This window comes from Mya arenaria, chromosome 7 (assembly GCF_026914265.1).
Source record: "Mya arenaria isolate MELC-2E11 chromosome 7, ASM2691426v1".
Lineage (NCBI taxonomy): Eukaryota > Metazoa > Mollusca > Bivalvia > Myida > Myidae > Mya > Mya arenaria.
The window spans coordinates 50,446,787-50,465,901 of record NC_069128.1 but is presented as its reverse complement, the minus strand read 5'-3'; the positions used below and the strand labels follow the sequence as shown (position 1 = coordinate 50,465,901).

Here is a 19,115-nt window from a genome sequence, read left to right as displayed (position 1 = left end):
ACTTTGTGAAATCAAATAGTTTACGACTACTCTAGTGAACGGATACATTTTATGGCTATCACAGTTGTAACCTAAGGTAAAACGTTTAGATTTGGTTTCAAATAATACTGTCATCGCATTGGTGAAGAATACTGTTCAGGTTTGTCAGGATTACTGCAAACCGAAAGTTTGCATAACAAAATTGTTAAAATGAAAAAAATATGTTTTATATTGTGTTATTTTAGCGAACCAAGTACTAAATGTCAAAAATGTGTTCAGTGCTTTAACTTCAAGTCTGTTTGGTTATCAATAACTAAATGTATGCGTACACAGGGCTGTTGCATGATTGCTGCGTCATTTTTGAAACAACGTTTCGTTTCTTAACTGATATGTAAGTGTGTGCGCTTTTCAGAGAAATACTATGAAACGCAAATTTGAATAATTTATTATAGAAACGTGCATTAAATCATTGCCTGTTTCAGTGAAATTGCGCACACGAACTTACCGTTACTGTTACTTGTTGGGCTAATAGGTGTTAAGCAGTAACGGCGTTACGCTCGTTAAGCTAGTATAAAATATGGTATCACCATGCGCTTTGTTTTTTATGTAAGTCAAAAATCTCTTGTTAACACTTGCTGAAATATTGTGGGAAGTCCGTGAAATTGGCAGCTAAGCAGCTTGACAGCGTGACATTGTGAAGTTTTTACCCAGACACTGTGAAGTTGTCAGCCTTACAGCGTTGGCAGCATGACAGTGTGAACTTGGCAGAATGACAGGGGGAATTTGAAAGAATAACCGCCGTCAGGCAGCCAACTTTAAACCACCGGAACGTTAATTTAAGGCCGTCATGCCACCAGATGCCTTTTTAACGCAATCAGATCGCCAATTTAACGCCGTTTGGCCGAATTGTTTCACATGTCATGCTACCAGGCCGCCTATATAACGCCGTTTGGCCGAAAGGCCTCACACGTCATTCCACCAGGCCGCCTATTTAACGCCGTTTGGCCGTGAGGCCTCACACGTCATGCCACCAGGCCGCCTATATAACGCCGTTTGGCCGAAAGGTCTCACACGTCATCCCACCATGCCGCCTATTTAACGCCGTTTGGCCGTAAGGTCTCACACGTCATTCCACCAGGCCGCCTATATAACGCCGTTTGGCCGAAAAGTCTCACACGTCATCCCACCATGCCGCCTATTTAACGCCGTTTGGCCGTGAGGCCTCACACGTCATGCCACCAGGCCGCCTATTTAACGCCGTTTGGCCGTAAGGTCTCACACGTCATGCCACCAGGCCGCCTATTTAACGCCGTTTGGCAGTGAGGCCTCACACGTCATGCCACCAGGCCGCCTATTTAACGCCGTTTGGCCGAAAGGCCTCACACGTCATTCCACCAGTCCACATATTTAACGCCGTTTGGCCGTAAGGTCTCACACGTCATGCCACCAGGCCGCCTATTTAACGCCGTTTGGCCGTGAGGCCTCACACGTCATGCCACCAGGCCGCCTATATAACGCCGTTTGGCCGAAAGGCCTCACACGTCATGCCACCAGGCCGCCTTTGTAACGCCGTTTGGCCGAAAAGTCTCACAAGTCATGCCACCAGGCCGCCTATTTAACGCCGTTTGGCCGAAAGGCCTCACACGTCATGCCACCAGGCCGCCTATTAAACGCCGTTTGGCCGAAAGGCCTCACGAGTCATGCCACCAGGCCGCCTTTGTAACGCCGTTTGGCCGAAAGGTATCATACGTCATGCCACCATACCGCCTATTTTACGCCGTTTGGCCGAAAGGTCTCATACGCCATGCCACCAGGCCGCCTTTGTAACGCCGTTTGGCCGAAAGGTCTCACACGTCAAGCCACCAGGCCGCGTATTTAACGCCGTTTGGCCGAAAGGTATCATACGTCATGCCACAATACCGCCTATTTAACGCCGTTTGGCCGAAAGGTCTCATACGTCATGCCACCAAACCACCTTTGTAACGCCGTTTGGCCGAAAGGTCTCATACGTCATGCCACCAAGCCGCCTTTGTAACGGCGTTTGGCCGAAAGGTCTCACACGTCATGCCACCAGGCCGCGTATTTAACGCCGTTTGACCGAAAGGTATCATACGTCATGCCACCATACCGCCTATTTTACGCCGTTTGGCCGAAAGGTCTCATACGTCATGCCACCAGACCACCTTTGTAACGCCGTTTGGCCGAAAGGTCTCATACGTCATGCCACCAGGCCGCCTTTGTAACGCCGTTTGGCCGAAAGGTCTCACACGTCAAGCCACCAGGCCGCGTATTTAACGCCGTTTGGCCGAAAGGCCTCACAGGTCATGCCACCAGGCCGCCTATTTAACGCCGTTTGGCCGAATGGTCTCATACGTCATGCCACCAGACCGCCTTTGTAACGCCGTTTGGCCGAAAGGTCTCATACGTCATGCCACCAGGCCGCCTTTGTAACGCCGTTTGGCCAAAAGGTCTCATACGTCATGCCACCAGGCCGCCTTTGTAACGCCGTTTGGCCGAAAGGTCTCACACGTCATGCCACCAGGCCGCCTTTGTAACGCCGTTTGGCCGAAAGGTCTCAGACGTCATGCCACCATCCCGCCTATTTAACGCCGTTTGGCCGAAAGGTCTCATACGTCATGCCACCAGACTGCCTTTGTAACGCCGCTTGGCCGAAAAGTTTCATACGTCATGCAACCTTTTCACCTATTTAACGCCAACAAGCCGAAATTCACAACGAAATTCCGTCACACCGCAACGTTGCGTACTTTATGCCGCCAATTAGCTGCCAATTTACACCCCTCCCTTTGGGTAAAAACGCCACTAGGCCACCTTGTGTAGCATTGTTTAAGCCAGAGTATAGGGTTTTAAAGTTTCAATTAAACGCTGATGTAATTAAGAGAGGTTATAGAAAAACCTTTGCTAATGTTTTCTTTCCGATAGGATGATACGAGCAACCGCCAACAACTTACTATCAGAGCTTGAGATCACATGAGACATGGTCGGGCATGATGCGGGCAATAGCAACAACAGGTAGATTTCTAGATTAAATATATGGATTCAGCATTGCTATGCACAGGTTTGGAACTTCCAAATTATAAAACTCTATAAAAACCTATTATGTATTTAAATAATACTTAGTAAGGCGTAAAGGTTATATGAGAGCTTGAGAGCTTTAAATTATATTCAATTGTTTATTGTAGTAAATTGGAACACATATATTGTTAAGTCTTGATTAATGATTTGTTAAAGTACACACTATAATGGCTGCTAAATGTTTGAAATAGCATTGTTGTATTAACTTAATCAAAAGCTGTTGAACTAGAATTAAACAAAAACTTATATCTGTTTTACTATATGCCATTTATTTTATAAAACGTGTTCTAATCGGATATAATGATTAATGACTAACAACTGCTTTTATTAACAGACAGAAAAGAAGGCGTTATAAGACATGGGATTGGAATACCATAAGCTGAGGATCAGTTAAACCGGAATCACTGCTCAAGTAAAAAATTGTCTTCAGGCATTTCTGACATTTATTTGGACGGGGGTTGCAGAGTAGCAGCTACAATCTGTATGTGCACAACTTGTTGCATATTTTCAAACTTTCAACATCAGTAGCAGGGTCATTTACTTGCCTAGGCGTTTCATATTTGCTAAAATAATACGCCAGTCTCCTGTTTAACTCAACATATATCACACTCCACCGTTTTGTTTCACTAGGATTATATATTTGTTTGGGACATTAGTGTGTTTTTCAGTGTGAAACCTTTCTTTTTAAGATGAAGAGGAGCATACAACACTGGATTCATGATCGGAAGGTCACAATCGGCGCTTTCAGGAGGCGTGTTGTCCAGCATTAGGCTTGAGCAAAGGTAAATATAGTTTGCAATTAAAACTGTTAATCATAATAGTTGATGTAAAATGATCAAATTAGGTTCACAGAACATTGCATTTGAATGTTTGACTGTCATTTTCTTAACACTTGGTTGAGAACTTTTACAGATTTGGTTTATAACGATGAATGCTGCTTGTACTGCTTTGGAGAGAAAACTAACTTATTGCAGACTATGGTTAAAAACTAAATTTTTGAATGATTTTGCCCATTTTCAGATGGAGCTGTATGCCGATGAATTATATAGGAATGCGACACGCATGGAATCTGTTTTGGCTGTATCACAGTTGTCTCCCTTTAGCCGTTGTTCACTTGCGATCTATATTGCGAAAAAGGTAATGGTTGAGGTCATAATATGTTTGAGTGTAGCCATGATCTGTAATGTCACTATTGGCTTCAACTTGATAATGATTAGGCTTTGAATGGAAAAGGAGCGTTGTTAAGTGTAAAACACTTGACTGTCTTTTTTTATTACATTCTGATTCTTTTTAAAACCCAGTTTCCTATTATCGGTTAATATGTGGAACATTTTGGAGACATCTGAATTAATCATTCGAACCTGAATTATCTCCTTTAACCAAGACAGTTTCTGATTGTGATGTTTTACAAAACAAGAACAGTTTGAATTATCCCATAATTCACGTGTAAAAGATTAACTTTGTCACATCTTAATGTTAAAACCATTGGTTATAGATATCTGGCATCACAGTTGTCTCTTTTTGAATGATATGGATACAAAGAAATTGGTTTCAGTAAGAAAATAAATTTATTTTGTAAGCGACTGCAAATCTATTTTTAAGCAATATCCTATTATATGCCACCAAACAGACTTTATGAAGTGTTCCCTTTTATAAGTCTATTTCAAACAGATGTCACTTTTCTATTCAAGTTACATGGTTCTTTGGACTAAATAAGTAAGTAATTCGGGCGAATGCTTTATCTCAGATATTTAATAAGAATCATCTCAAGCATGTGGTATTGGTCTCAGTTTGAACCGACATTTATCGGAGTGGAGGATTGTGTAGTGTAGAAATTTGGTCACATTCAATCTAGTGACTGTTTTAACACAATCAGTTTCACATGAACAGACTTAAGACATAATTGGCAGTGTGATTCGAAAATTACTAGACATTTCATTGGAGATTATTACTGCTTGCCTTCAGCCACAATCGGTAGTAATTGTTAAACTTCGTTGATATATTTGTAAAGGAGATTGTTGTGTTTTGTTAAAATTATCAGTTAAACAGTTATATTTAAGATATTTAAGCCGACAGCGCACCTGATCCGAAGGTAACATGAGGCGCTTTCTGGCAGCAAGAGGTCCTGGTTTGTTCGGCAAGAACCAGAAGCATAGGTATATGTCGTTTGAGGATAAAACTAACAACCATCTTTGTGTAATAAATAAATTCTGTGAAAAAATGTATTTAAACTCTTTTGCTGATAATATTATCGAGACCCAAAAGTTGAATTTAGTCCTTAATGCTCGAAGGGAAGGACAATGAAGACATCGGTGTGTACGTGAAACAAATTAATTGTTGTATTGCTAACAAATGTAGTAAAAGGGTGAGCACTATTGTTTAAAATTGTTTAATTATACCTGAATCATGTCCATTAAATACGTTTGTTTGTCAGAAGAAGGACACTTTCCTAAAAAGAAGGAAGCACTACTGTAGGTTTTATTTCAATAAAACCTTTATATAATCACAATTTATGTGTCGTGGTAAACTTTCTGGAAGTTTCGCCTTCGGAAATAATTTTTAATAGAACATTTTATTAAAAACTTTATTTAATCATATCTCAGTAACAAATGAAAACCCTCTTTGGAGCAATTTTAAGATATTTTAAACAGAATTCATTTTTTCAATATTATGTATGAAACACGACTGAAACATAAGACCATTCCTTCATGGTATTCAATGTCGGATGAATGTAAACTTCAGCCTATTACCACAATTCAAATGTTTATTCAATGTTAGGCTTACTCGTTGTGTTTTCATTGTTGTGTGGACCTCATATGAGGCTACAATCAAACAACTTGAAAGATGTGTCCATCTGCTTGAAATGTTTCCGAGAACATATCCCTTTCACATTGAAGGTAATTGACAAAGTTGTGACACATTTGATACAATTAACTGTTTTTGCCTTTAATGCTAGACCGATGAGGTGGTATGCTGTAGACACTTGAAAAGTTATCAGCCTTCGTTTTGTCAAAACAACATTGCAGTAATCTCCCTTCGACTGCTGGAACACAAAAAGTCTGCAGTTTGAGGGCATTTCGGTTCTGAATGCATTGTAATCAGACATTTCATAGAAACAGATGAGTTTTATTTTGTACACATTTCTAGACTTTCAACCAAATTACCGAGGGTCATTTACGTTGGATAGATTTCAGACTTGTTGTTTGTCTAAGTATGGTGACTTAATTATCAGATGATGTGGAGTCATTAACATTCACACACATATGTGTCCATTATATTATTATATTATTACATTTATTTTCAAACCCAGGCTTTTTAAATACAACACTTTAATGCCATTTAGTCATAACCGATAACTTCGGCTCGAACTGAAGAAACAAGTAGCCATCTGTAGGAATACTGTCCTGACATAAGCATAAGCCCAATGTTAATATTCCTTAAGTTCATTCACAGAAGGGACGGGATGATAACAGACGTCCATCACTGAATTAATTTGGTGGTCAAATATACTTTTGTGATGAGAGAAGTTGGAGGAGTGCTGGAACTGCCGAACATAACCACGATGTTAAAATTTATTATAACCTTTGATGCTATGATGATTGTGATAACCCTTCGCAAATATTTGTCTCTATCCCTTAAACAGTTCGTTATTTGGTTTATAAAGAGTTCATATGGAACAATTTTGAACCAAAATTCACAGTTTTATTGTAGCAAAATAAAGGGATTTATTATAAAGGGGCAATAAAACTTGTGTGAATTATTATGATAAATCAGTCACTTTTAACCTCCCTTGATGCATTTGGAATACATGTATTATCATGAACAAACTCAAGTTTATAATGTCAGTAATACGTCTAAGCTACCTTTGTAAGTATGTATATATGTATTTATATATTAATACTATTTGATGTGTAAATATGTGTGTATGTGTGTGTGTGAGTGTGTTAGTATGTGTTTGAGAGAGTTGGTGAATGTGTGCAAGTGTGCGTGTGTTTGAGCGTGTTTGTGTAAAAATGTCTTTATGTTAATGGATAACAAGAATAAATCAAACATTTATTCACCGTGTTGATTTCCTTATTCCGATTTCTCAATTGTGGGGTTACTTCCCACCCGTCATCTTTCTATTGTGCCTTTTCTATTGAATTACATTTCGCGATCTTTAACGGTTTGATAAATGAATCTTAACAATAAAATTATTTCATTTGATTGGAAAGTATTGATTCTAAAGTTGGTTTCAATTAAATAATGAATGAAGTACAACAAGATATGTTGAGTAAAGTCAGAGTTACGATCAAAATAAAAGAAAGGTATCACATTTATGTGACCTCTGATTATAGATGATATATTTTCATACTAACACAGTTAAATAAAAACACGTTAGGCAGTGAGCGGTTTGTAACCAACACGAAATTAGAGATTAAAGCAATTACCTCCTTCGATATCAACACTTTACCAACGGACGGAAAACACTTATTTCTCTTCGTTTACTGAACTATTGTATATAACATTGGTTTAAAATAGACTTTGAATGAGAATTATCAAACAAAATTAATTAATGGTCATACATTTGTCATGTAAAACACTGCAAAATTTACTTGGCTTGCACTTATTTGTTATTGAACTAGTAATTTATATTAATATGAACCTTGTTTGAATAAGTGCGGTGTATTTCTATCCATTACAGCCTGTTTTAACGCATTTTACTTCTCCGGTATAACATATGTATTTTGTAAGTGTACACAGCAATGATCTCTTTCTTTCATTCTGCCATATGCCATTTAGGCTTATACAATTGGGCTGATATGCTCTGCCAATATATATGTCTTAGTGGCTGTTTTCCTAGTCTATGTTGCATTGACTTTAAATTTTATATGTGACTGACAGGTAAACAAAAAATAAGGAACTCTTCTTAACTGAATACACTTTTAGATAATAGAGTTTCTTCCCTTGGTATAAAATACAATTATGTGCTGCTAGCCTTGCATCAGGGCTGTTGCCTGTCAATACAAAAGGAAAATTAGGTGCAATTTGAATCTAGCGTCGTTCCCAAGGCAAGATTCAGAGTTATATATATGAAATGTCCGAGGTTATATGCATGACAACGTCTCGGTGCGTTGCCCATCGGCATCTTGCATTGTTATTTTCATAGCATCGTCCGGGAAAATACCCAAGATAAAACCCAGTGTTGTACAAATGGCAACACTCGGTGAAGCATAAACCCCACACTCATGGCAATATGTTAGTGGCAATATCAGGGGCAATCCCCTAGCAATGCCTTGGCTTATTTACATGGCAAAGATAACGGCTATTCCTAAGACAGTGCTGATGGTTAAGGATATGGCAGGGTCCGGGAAATTTCCCCTAGAAATTTGAAATGGCATTGTGATACAACTACATTGGTCCATGTTGCACGTTTTATGTGTTTATCTAAATAATCGATTAAACGATCACAAAAGACTCCACCTTGATCAGTTTTAACTGACAATCAATATTAAACATTGATTTTGATAAAGATGAATAAGTTGTTGTAATATTGTAGACGATTTTAAATTTAAGATTATTGATATATTTCTTTCAATTTCGCAACGGGCGAACGGGTGATTTTGTAGGTCATTTATTATTGTGAGGTGTAAGGGGCGGAGGGGGGGGGGGGCAACTCGACAGCTTTTTGATGGCTAATATAATTCAGATTTTTAAATGGTCATACTAATTAACAAACCATCAAGGGATGTATTTCTATATGTCTTCCAATAGGTCATTACCGGACACCAACCTCGTGCTTTAAGTTCAATTACATTTGACTTGTGAAATGCGTATGATGTAGAAACTGTGTAGGAAATATGTCTATGTTGGGTCTTATATTGGGATAAGTTTGCTAAAGGCAAAGGTAGAGTTAACTGTTTTGACATTCATATGTAATTTCCATTAGATGTAAGTAAGGTTGTAGCCCCTGCTGTTGAAACGAGGAAATGAACGACACAACTCTTCGGTCGGAGGATAAACATTGAACGATGGTCTGAAACACTAACTGACATAGAATCACTGCATTATTGTGAAGCAAAGTCTAGTCTTCGGTATTATAGACAATCCAGCACCGAAATCGTTCCTTATCATGGAACATTGAGTTTTATCATTAACTCGACATACCTGGGGTGGTCGAGGTGCATGGCGTTGAGCATGGTCATACACTGAACACTCTAGTCGAGACAGCGCACAACAAAAGTGTTTAAAATCGTTGACGAGATATTGAGCATATGGAAGGGCTTTGAATATCCCGAAAGGTGAGATATGGTGACATAAGCTGACCAATTGGACCGGTTCAAGACATTTTACGCTGACATGTGTAGCTATGGACATGTATCCGAAATTGAAACTGAACATTATTCTTATGTTATTGTCCTATGTGATCGGTAAAAGGAGCTTTACAATATCATATAATAATAAAAAGGTTAACTTGTTTTATTTGCCTTACTTGGTATTTGAGATTTTCCATAGAACACTCAGGTATGCGGAATGTTTGGTATTTTATTTGGTACGCAAACTCTCTAAATAGCTTTAATGCACGTTATGTATCAAAATGAGGGATCGTTTAGTACGCAAGTAGGTAGAATGTTACATATTTATCAATAGTGAACATTTGGGAAATATAAACGGTTGTTTCTAATAATCATTCATATATCAAATTATTTAATAACAGCATTTCATTTTTCCATCTGTAACCAAATGGTCCTATTACTTTTGCTCTCATTTGTTTTATAAAAGAGCAATACAATTAAATGTAAATTACTACACTCTATCGGTTTAGCATATATTTCTTCGTAAATATAATGTATTTGATCATCATTTACCAATACTCCAATTCTTTAATTTTGGTTTCTGACCTCGCAAATGACCTCATTATAGATGAGAGAAGATATCCATCTTCTTTTGTCAGACAGTTTTCCGAGCAACCTTTCTTAATTTGTTCATGTTCCATCGTGTGTTTGATGCTATCAACTGAGGCCTTCTCCAATCACCAACTGTCTCTTTCCCGTGTCTTTCCAGCTTCCCTCGTTTTTGTCAATATTTTTGCATTTTCGAGTTTTATTGAAATATTTTTTAAGGTTCATATAAGTTCTATTATTCAGAAAATGTTGTAGTTTAAAAAACAACAACATCATGTTTATATTGATCAGTGGAGGTTGGCTGTTCCACAATATCACGAGGAATACACTCTATCAAACCCTGCTTATTAGAAGAAGAGTTACTTTTCTTACATTCTTGACTTCTGTTCATGAGACATATTCAACTTTCTTAAGCCATTTTAAGGAATGGTCATATGAATAGTTCTTAAGTCAGAACTTCCAAATCAACAATGTCTTGTGACATTTTTGTGATTGCAGCTATTTTGAAAAAAAATATATTTGCAGTTTTGTAACCAGGAAATGAATATACTATTCATTATCTTATTGAACATCAATTTAGTTTGAACACTAATATCATCAAGAACGAACAATGCATTGTTTAGTTGGTAGTCTGGAGCATTTTGACACAAACATATAGTAATATCATTGACAGACTTTTCCGAAAAAATCTCTTACATAAAATGTAGTCAACTTAATATCCAAAAACATGTCGAAAAGAATGTGTGTTTCACTCCCGAAAAAGTTTGCTCCTCAAGACTTAATAAAACATTAACCTTTGAAACATTTTTAATTTTGACCTTCCCTTCCCACTAATACACTGTGGAAGACTTTGAAGGAATTCAGTACGACAATTGACATCGCCGATGTATATATGTATACTGTATACTGTAATCTCTCGTAACGGGATTTATGTTTAAACTTTCAGCTACTCAGTTTGTTTCTGTAGGTTTTCATATATGTACATGTTAACAGTAAGGAAAACAAAACAATCCAAACTCATACTTTTATTCAACGAACACGAATTTACTTTTCACATTTCAAACAACATTTAATCAACTGTAATAGTTTTGAAACAAGCCATATTTCAGCTAATAAAACACATTTGGTCTTGATTATGTATCTTTCAAAAGGGGGCTTATTTGCGTTTGAATTATATGTTTGATCAGTTGTTATTTCTGTTCGTTTAACTGTTCGTTTGTAGCAGAAACGATAACTTAGAGTGAAGAAGACTGATGAATATCCATTTTCAATACCCTAAGGAATTTCATTTTGGAAATATCATCTTTGAAAGAACATAGACTTACACAACAAATATCGACATTTTCTGGAATGGATTTGATTAAAATAATTAAGTACGTGTTGATTCCATAAATATTATCAAATAGTCGTATTTCCTTATTAAAACTTATAACTATAGTACATGACATATCAGTGCATTTTTAATGGAATCAGCCAGTAAAAGTACGACTATGTTACATTTAGTGACATGTTCACGTATAGATACATTGAATCTACCAAAAGGTCTAAGTTTAATTTCTTAATGATCTCATTCATTTGAATTTGTAGGATACTTCACACAAAATGTATCACCATAGAGTTTTACAAAAATAACAATGACATTGAACAGATGTATTGTTAGAAATTTAGTCTTCAGATGACATAAACTAACGAAGCAAAGTTTTCATGTATGCATGTAAATGGTGTTAACACATGCCATTCTATATTATATCGCAAAACCGCTATATATCATGATAAAATGCTTTGAGGAATACGCACTTCCCTCGGAAAAAAAACACCAAAACATTCAAAAAGCACATACATCATTACCATTTCATATTCATTCCAGAAATGGATTAAAACACACAAGATAAAACCTAACCGCCATCGGTGTCCACGGCGACAAAGCCATGTATCACAAACAATGTGGCTACACACGAATAGTTTCAAAAAGGCTTAGTAAAAGTAGAAGGGTCAAGTTTTGTCAGATAAATCTATTTTAAATTATATTGTTTGAACCTGTATCATTAATCAACAAAGAGTATGTTATTATCTTACTGCTTGTGTGCATATTGTTCAATTAATAAAGCAAGGCAGTGGCAATGGATAAAAGCAACATGCTGAAGAGGGCTGCAACTTGTCCGGCTCCAGAAGAATCACTATCACAGTTGACCAGTACATAGATGTTTTGAGTTCCGCTGGCGCCTACACCGCTTGTCGTTGTAGTTGCTGTCATGGTGAAGGTGTAATATACTTGTTTGGCAGAGGATAGAGTCACACCAGTTGCTACGGTGATGGCCCCAGTCGTGGTAGAAACTGTGAACGAAGCAAAGTCCGCGGTAACTGAAAAAAAAAACAATATTTTTTTTTATATAAAGCTATAACTGGTTCACTGCATTAAGTTATCGTATGTATTGTTTTGTCAGCACATTTATTTATGCAATGTTCACATTGTATGAGTGCATAAATGGCTTCAATTTTTAATTAGAAATAATGTCTTGCAATAAATAAAATCATTTCCTCTTTATTCTTATGTGCCTGGTCAACTTATACGAAATACTAACGTAACAGTTAACAAACTTTGTAATGGCCTTTTAAATTGTATATATTCTGAACAGCAACACTATGGACTAGCGTTTTAAGCATTGACTGAAAGAGTTCCAGTCGTTTTATGCAAACGCATAATACAATTGTTAAGAGGTGCTGTTTTTGCCTATGAAAAAAATATGATATTTAATTGGTCCGCTTCATTAAGTTAATATGCCCTTGTTTTTTTAACAAACGGTCAGGCTGCAGGATATAAGCATGCTTACGGGGTGCACCGAACGTTACGGCAGTCTCGTCCGTCGTAATGGTCCCTACGCTGGTACCTGCAAATAATAAAGAAATACACAATATGTGTACATAACGATACGAGTTAAACAGTTCATTTTGCATTGCTATATCGGAAGTTTATGAGTACTTGATAGCCATAAATGAACAACTTAAGACCACTTGTTTGAGTGGTTTGAACGCCGTTACTTTAGTTACAAGAGTTCGCTATTTTTAAGATACTGTTCTTTGAAAATAAATATTATACTTGCGTATGCAGGTGAAATAAAAACGGAAAACATTTCAGTCAGTAAATCATATCAGTTTTGTCTATTATTCAGTATGTCTCTTTAAGTTTAATGTTTACGTCTTAGGGATGATATCATTTTAGTTTAGATATTATTCAATGATTCTTAATATTGATAATTTAGTTTAAGATTTATATCATTTTACAGGTTATTTCAAAATAAATACAAGGGATACCAAGGACTGAAACAAAACTCAAACAGTGTCTGCTTGTGATACGTTTTCATTTGGTAATATCCATTTTAATTTCAACGGGTTTAGTTTGATGAACATAAAAATAAATAGACTTAATTTCAGTATCAGACAGTTTTGAAGTATTATTTACATACCTGCTGCCACCGAAGAAGAGGATAGACAAAAGGCTGTCTTTGTCAACTGAACGGAGTCCGTGATACTCAAGGTGACAGTGGCAGTTCCTGTGTCACCGCCATCGGTAGCACTGAATATAAAAATATCGTTATGAAATGCAAAACAAAGAAGACAACTATATATCCATCACCTTTCAAAACAATACAAATGTATTTTTACATGCTTCTATGTTCATTTTTTATAATGAGTTAAACTATAAAACATATTTATCTCACATTTAAACCCAGCAGTTTGCTTTTAGTTTCTCACACATGATGATTCATTTCTTCAGGTAAAAGATATAGAAACTAGGTCTATATATTATTATTTCACCGAAAGCCTTGACAAGTTATTGAAGGACAATGATGTTTGTGCAATATAATAGATACAAGATCAAGAGATAACAATGATACACCATACATTATGAATTAAAACATAAGTTTTGTCTTAAACTTGTTCATCTAAAAGAAGTACGAAATCCTACTGAGAAAAGTGGATAAATGCTACGAATACTGGTCGAGACCGTGTTTCATTCAATTTAAATTTGAAGGCTTAAAATGATCTCTGTGAACTATATAAACACGACCTTTTTGAATGAGAGGATCCTTTGTATGTTCTAGCATCCGGATTTCGTATGTTTACAATAATACTTTATGGTACAAACGACATATATTCAGTATTTAATAACATCGGAACAATGTTGAAATAGAAAGCATTCTCTTTCGTCAAGGCCAAATTAGGAATATAAATTTCGATGGGTTTTGCTGTTTGTAATATGTTACATAACTTAATAGCAACTGTATATGCTTCGGGTTTAACAAATTACGCACAAGAAAGAAATAAAATTTGAAATATTAATGAATCACAAATGACAAACAACCAGTTTGCGTGTATATAATACACGGTTAAATTGAACGACTAGTATATTTAGAGGGTTGACTCATTCTAAATAAAGGTAACTTTGGTATCAAAGAAATACCAAAAATGCATAATTAGCTCAACATTTAGAGACCTTGTCAGATATCCGGCTTTCTATATTTAACTTGATACATTTGGTAATTGTCTGCAGTTGCTTTACTTAGTTTATCGTGAAACGGGCAACTGAAAAGCAACGTCTAATCGGGACGCTTATTGATCAGTCGGGTAACTATTGGCTTGTTCGACTAGCTGTTTACCGAACACACTTTTTCTACCGTATTTGGTGAATTATACCGTCCAGAATAAAACGAAATGAGTCCTTTTGAACTAATATTTACTATCATTTCCTCGTGGGAGACACTTAAATTAACACTTCCGCTCAAATTGTTTCATGGGAAGGGCTGCGTGACCCAATGTAAATTTAAAAAACAGAATTGGAATTAAAATTGTAGTTCTTATATCTTACAACATTGTTAATTTTGCCTAATGCTTTTAAAAGTTTCGAACAATGTTTGACTATATTCAATACAGGTATACACCTTATTTATGTGAATAAGTGATATGTATATATTCGAATCCCTTCATTTAGTTTATATAGTGACCCGTAATAATTAAGGCAATTAATTAAATATATTGTCAGATCAGCTTATCTAATTCACTTACACGATCTTGAATACGTATGATGGAGTTGTTTCAAAGTCAAAAGAGCTAGCAAGCGTAACTACGCCGGCGGCTGAGATCGTGGCGGTTGCAATGTCACTGGGATTTCCGTCAGTTGTGTCGAACGCATACGTGGCTGTATTCGGCGTCGCCAAGGCGGTAAACAAGGTTCCACCTACAGCTGTAGATTCAGCAATTGAAACTGTCGTTACTCCCATGGGAGCAGTGCCAGTATCTGCGGCACCGGTACCGGCAGCATCAGTAAAAGTCCATGCCGTGATCGTTGCTGCATCTGAAAAAATTCAAACAACTGTGTTTATAATGAACCTTTAACTACTTACTAAAACTGCATTAATGAAAAATATATATTACTGATAATAAGTGTGTAACCGTGAATTTAATCGCAGAATGCGCAAAAATGTTAAATGATTGTTGAATGCTAAAAGATTTACTGTAATCTACTATAGTCCCATAAGGTAGACATACCATGTTTTTTGAATATTAAAACAATATTATTAATTGTGGTCAATCTTATTTGGGAGTAAGAGTGCATCTTTAAACTATTTTGTTTCGTTCAGTTTTTCATATTAAGTAAACTAAAGTGATTTACTGATGTATGACGATCTGTGCTTACTACAATCCATGCTTGTAAACTACACGCTAATTACGTTTATTTTGCGTCTGTTGATAAAACATTTGGTCTTAGAAATACTCTCGTGAAGAAAAACACGCCTGTCTACTACGCACATTTGTCGTTTAATGATCACAAGAAAGAAAACAAGATGATTTGTGTACAGTTAAAAAATTGTAGCCTTATAATAAATAGTTTCTGTTTTAATTAATAGCTGCGAATCCACAAATTCAGTTAAAAAGCGCCAATATATTACTAATGTTTATGTGTTCATAAATCTTTTTTTTTTCATTTCTGTAAAAGGTTTGCCCCTTTAATGCCTCGTAACCATACGGATTAAGAATATTCCGACCACGATTTGGGAAATGAAATGCTATAACATGCATTCGATCCTATTGCTACAATAAAACACTGTCCATTGTTACATATAACCTTTAGCTCGTTAAATGATGTTTTTTTTCAAAATCAAATGTTTAGAATAATTGCTTTATCTCTAAAAGAGTTGCTAGTGGATTAAACTACAAAATCAAATTTTTCTTCCCGCTGTTTTTGTATAATTTATAAGTGAATGTTGATTGCCTTTGCACTAGCCTAATCAAATCACCATCATCTTCAATAAATAATTCTCAATAATATCAAACGCAAACATGTCTTTGTTAAAAAAAGCAATTAAAACACAAGACATCTGCTTCCCTAATTCCAAATACATAATTTCCATCAAACATCATTTGCATATCTCATCTACGTTATTTCTAGAACAGCGTTATGTTCTTGAACTTTTCCGATAAAAAGTTCGTTTAACGTATATAACAAATATTGATAATAAAACATAGTTGGTTGTTTCTCTGTAAGCTAGCATACAAATGGCATGCGAGTCTAAAGTTTGCAACCTGGCGGTCTGGCGGTCAGGCGGATTCATGGCGTGAAGAAGCTACGGCTAGGTAGTGGTATATCGTATTTTATAAATTGAAGCAGTAACTTGAATGTTTGCTTAAAAAAGTTCACTGTAATAATGTTGATGTTGTTTTGCCGAAAACATAATTAAAGAAAATCAAGCAACTTTTATTATGTAAATGGGCAATAAAAGTATCCCTTGACTGAAATGTTTATGAACGCATTGTTGTGTCCATACTGACTATTTAATAAATGCTTTTATTCATCAGTTTTTGTCGAAAAACTGTTATATGACACGTTTACGACAATAAACATGTATTTTTGTCTGTCCGTCTGTCTGACTGCTGATCCAGCTACTGAACTGTAAGAACTGATTAATCAAATAAAAAAAATCAAGTATTTAAAACGTTGATGAGGACTAATAATTAAGTGACTGAAGCATTAGTACGCATTTAACAAGTCAAGCGACTGAAATATTAGTACGCACTATCAATTTCAAAAGCAGCTGAATTGTTAAAACACAGTAGTTAAAACCCAACATAGCTGAATCAGTACACAATTACAAAGTTTAATTGTCTAAAACTTTAACATGTTCAAATATTAAAAAGGAATTCACAATAACGACGGATAACAGAAGACTTTTTGAAAATATCATATTTAGTTTATCCCAAATTTAAAAATAGGATTCCCTAAATAAATTTATTTGCGAAGAGTTTTAAATAATTAGGATTAACAAAGACCCTATGCCAATGCAAACAGTTTATTCGTTATCCTAATGATATTAAAGAAGTTCATTTATAAAGACAAGGCAGATAATTGACAGCTCCTGTATTTCAATGAAGAATTATTTTCAGTCTTGAAAAGAGATATGTGGTCAACTCTCAGCGGGAACAATTGAAATCGGGTGTCTGCATTGTACAAACCTAAGCTGATTTTAATGATTTTCTGGTCGAAACAATACAGTCATTCTGTTGCTTTCCTCCTTCCATTGATTAGATTTTTTTTTGCTCTTCATGAAAATTGCCATGGCATTCAAAATCATTTACATTCCCCTAAGCCCCAGGGCGTTAAAAACAAAACCGTTTTCCCGAACCCTGGGCGTTCAAGATCGCAAAAATTGCACCGACCCCTTTGCGTTCAAAATCGCACATATTTCCACGACATCTGTTTTAAAAACGTTTACAATTCCCCGACCACTAAAGCAATCAAGAACGCATACATTCCCCCGACCTTTAGGGCATTCAAAATGGTAAAAATATCACCTAGACCTAAGGCTTTCAAGATCGCATACATTTTTCCGACACCCAAGGCGTACAAGATCGCATACATTTTTCCGAAACCCAAGGCGTACAAGATCGCATACATTTTCCCAAGACCTAAGGCATACAATATCGCATACATTTCCCCGAGATCTAAGGCATAAACTATCGCATACTTCTCCCCGAGACCTAAGGCATTCAAGTTCGCATACTTTTCCCCAAGACCTAAGGCTTAAAGGATCGTATACATTCCCCCGACCCCTAAGGCATTAAAGATCGCATACATTTCCCCGAGACCTAAGACATACACTATCGCATACATTTTCCCGAGACCTAAGACATTCAAGATAGTATATAATCCCCCGACCCTAGGGCATTCAAGATAACATTCATTTCCCCGAGACCTAAGGCATACACAATCGCATACATTTCCCCGAGACCTAAGGCATACACTATTGCATACATTTCCCCGAGACCTAAGGCATTCAAGACAGTATACATTCCCCCTGACCCCTAGGGCATTCAAGATCGCATACATTTCTCCGAGACCTAAGGCATTCAAGATCGCATACATTTCCCCGAAACCTAAGCAATCAAGATCGCATACATTCACCCAACCCCTAGGGCTTTCAAGATCGCATACATTCCCCCGAGACCTAAGGCATACAATATTGTTTCTATTCCCCTGAACTTTAAGGCGTTCAAGATTGTCGCACATACTCGAATGAATAACAGTCTCTTATATAATTGAATTCATGGGAAGAGAAAAGTAAAATTGACCAGAAATTCAAGGAATTGTCATACCGAATGCCAAATGTTCAAATTTCATTCAAAGCATATATATTTTAAGATGAATGTCAGAAAAGAATCCGCCATAAATTTGATATACATTCTGCTAATTTTAGAGTAGGTTAACCCTAAAATACATCATTAAGACTTGAAGCAAAAACAAATTTCTACTAACAGACATACATTGGACACTTACCAGAATGCTTGCTTAAAAAGACAGTCATTATCAAACAAGCGGCAAACATCCTCAAATCCATCTTGATGTTATAAGTACGTTCCTATTTGCAATCAAATCCAAACTAAAACTCACTGCATAGGACAAGGGCTGAGAGCTGCCTTTTATAGAATGGGGTTTCAAAGGGTCTATGGTGATCCAGTCGTCAAAACAAACAGACGGAGTTTACGATAATCTTATTACACGGTTGGTTCCACAAAAACCTTAACTTTTGCGTAAGGGGAAGAATAAACTCGCCAGGGATATCAAATATCCCCTAACTATGACGTAGGCACCACGTCGATATCACA

General features: G+C 36.4%; 1 protein-coding gene across 1 annotated transcript; it reads right to left on the bottom strand.

Annotated features, from left to right (window-relative positions):
• Positions 1-10,968: 10,968 nt before the first annotated feature.
• Positions 10,969-18,981, bottom strand: LOC128241605 (cadherin EGF LAG seven-pass G-type receptor 2-like). Its single transcript, XM_052958615.1, has 5 exons — positions 18,787-18,981; positions 15,021-15,309; positions 13,421-13,530; positions 12,788-12,844; positions 10,969-12,317 (listed from the first exon to the last, which is right to left on the bottom strand). Exons 1-5 carry the CDS (start codon positions 18,845-18,847, stop codon positions 12,055-12,057), a joined length of 780 nt encoding a protein of 259 aa, XP_052814575.1. The 5' UTR covers positions 18,848-18,981; the 3' UTR covers positions 10,969-12,054.
• Between the last annotated feature and the right edge of the window lie 134 nt (positions 18,982-19,115).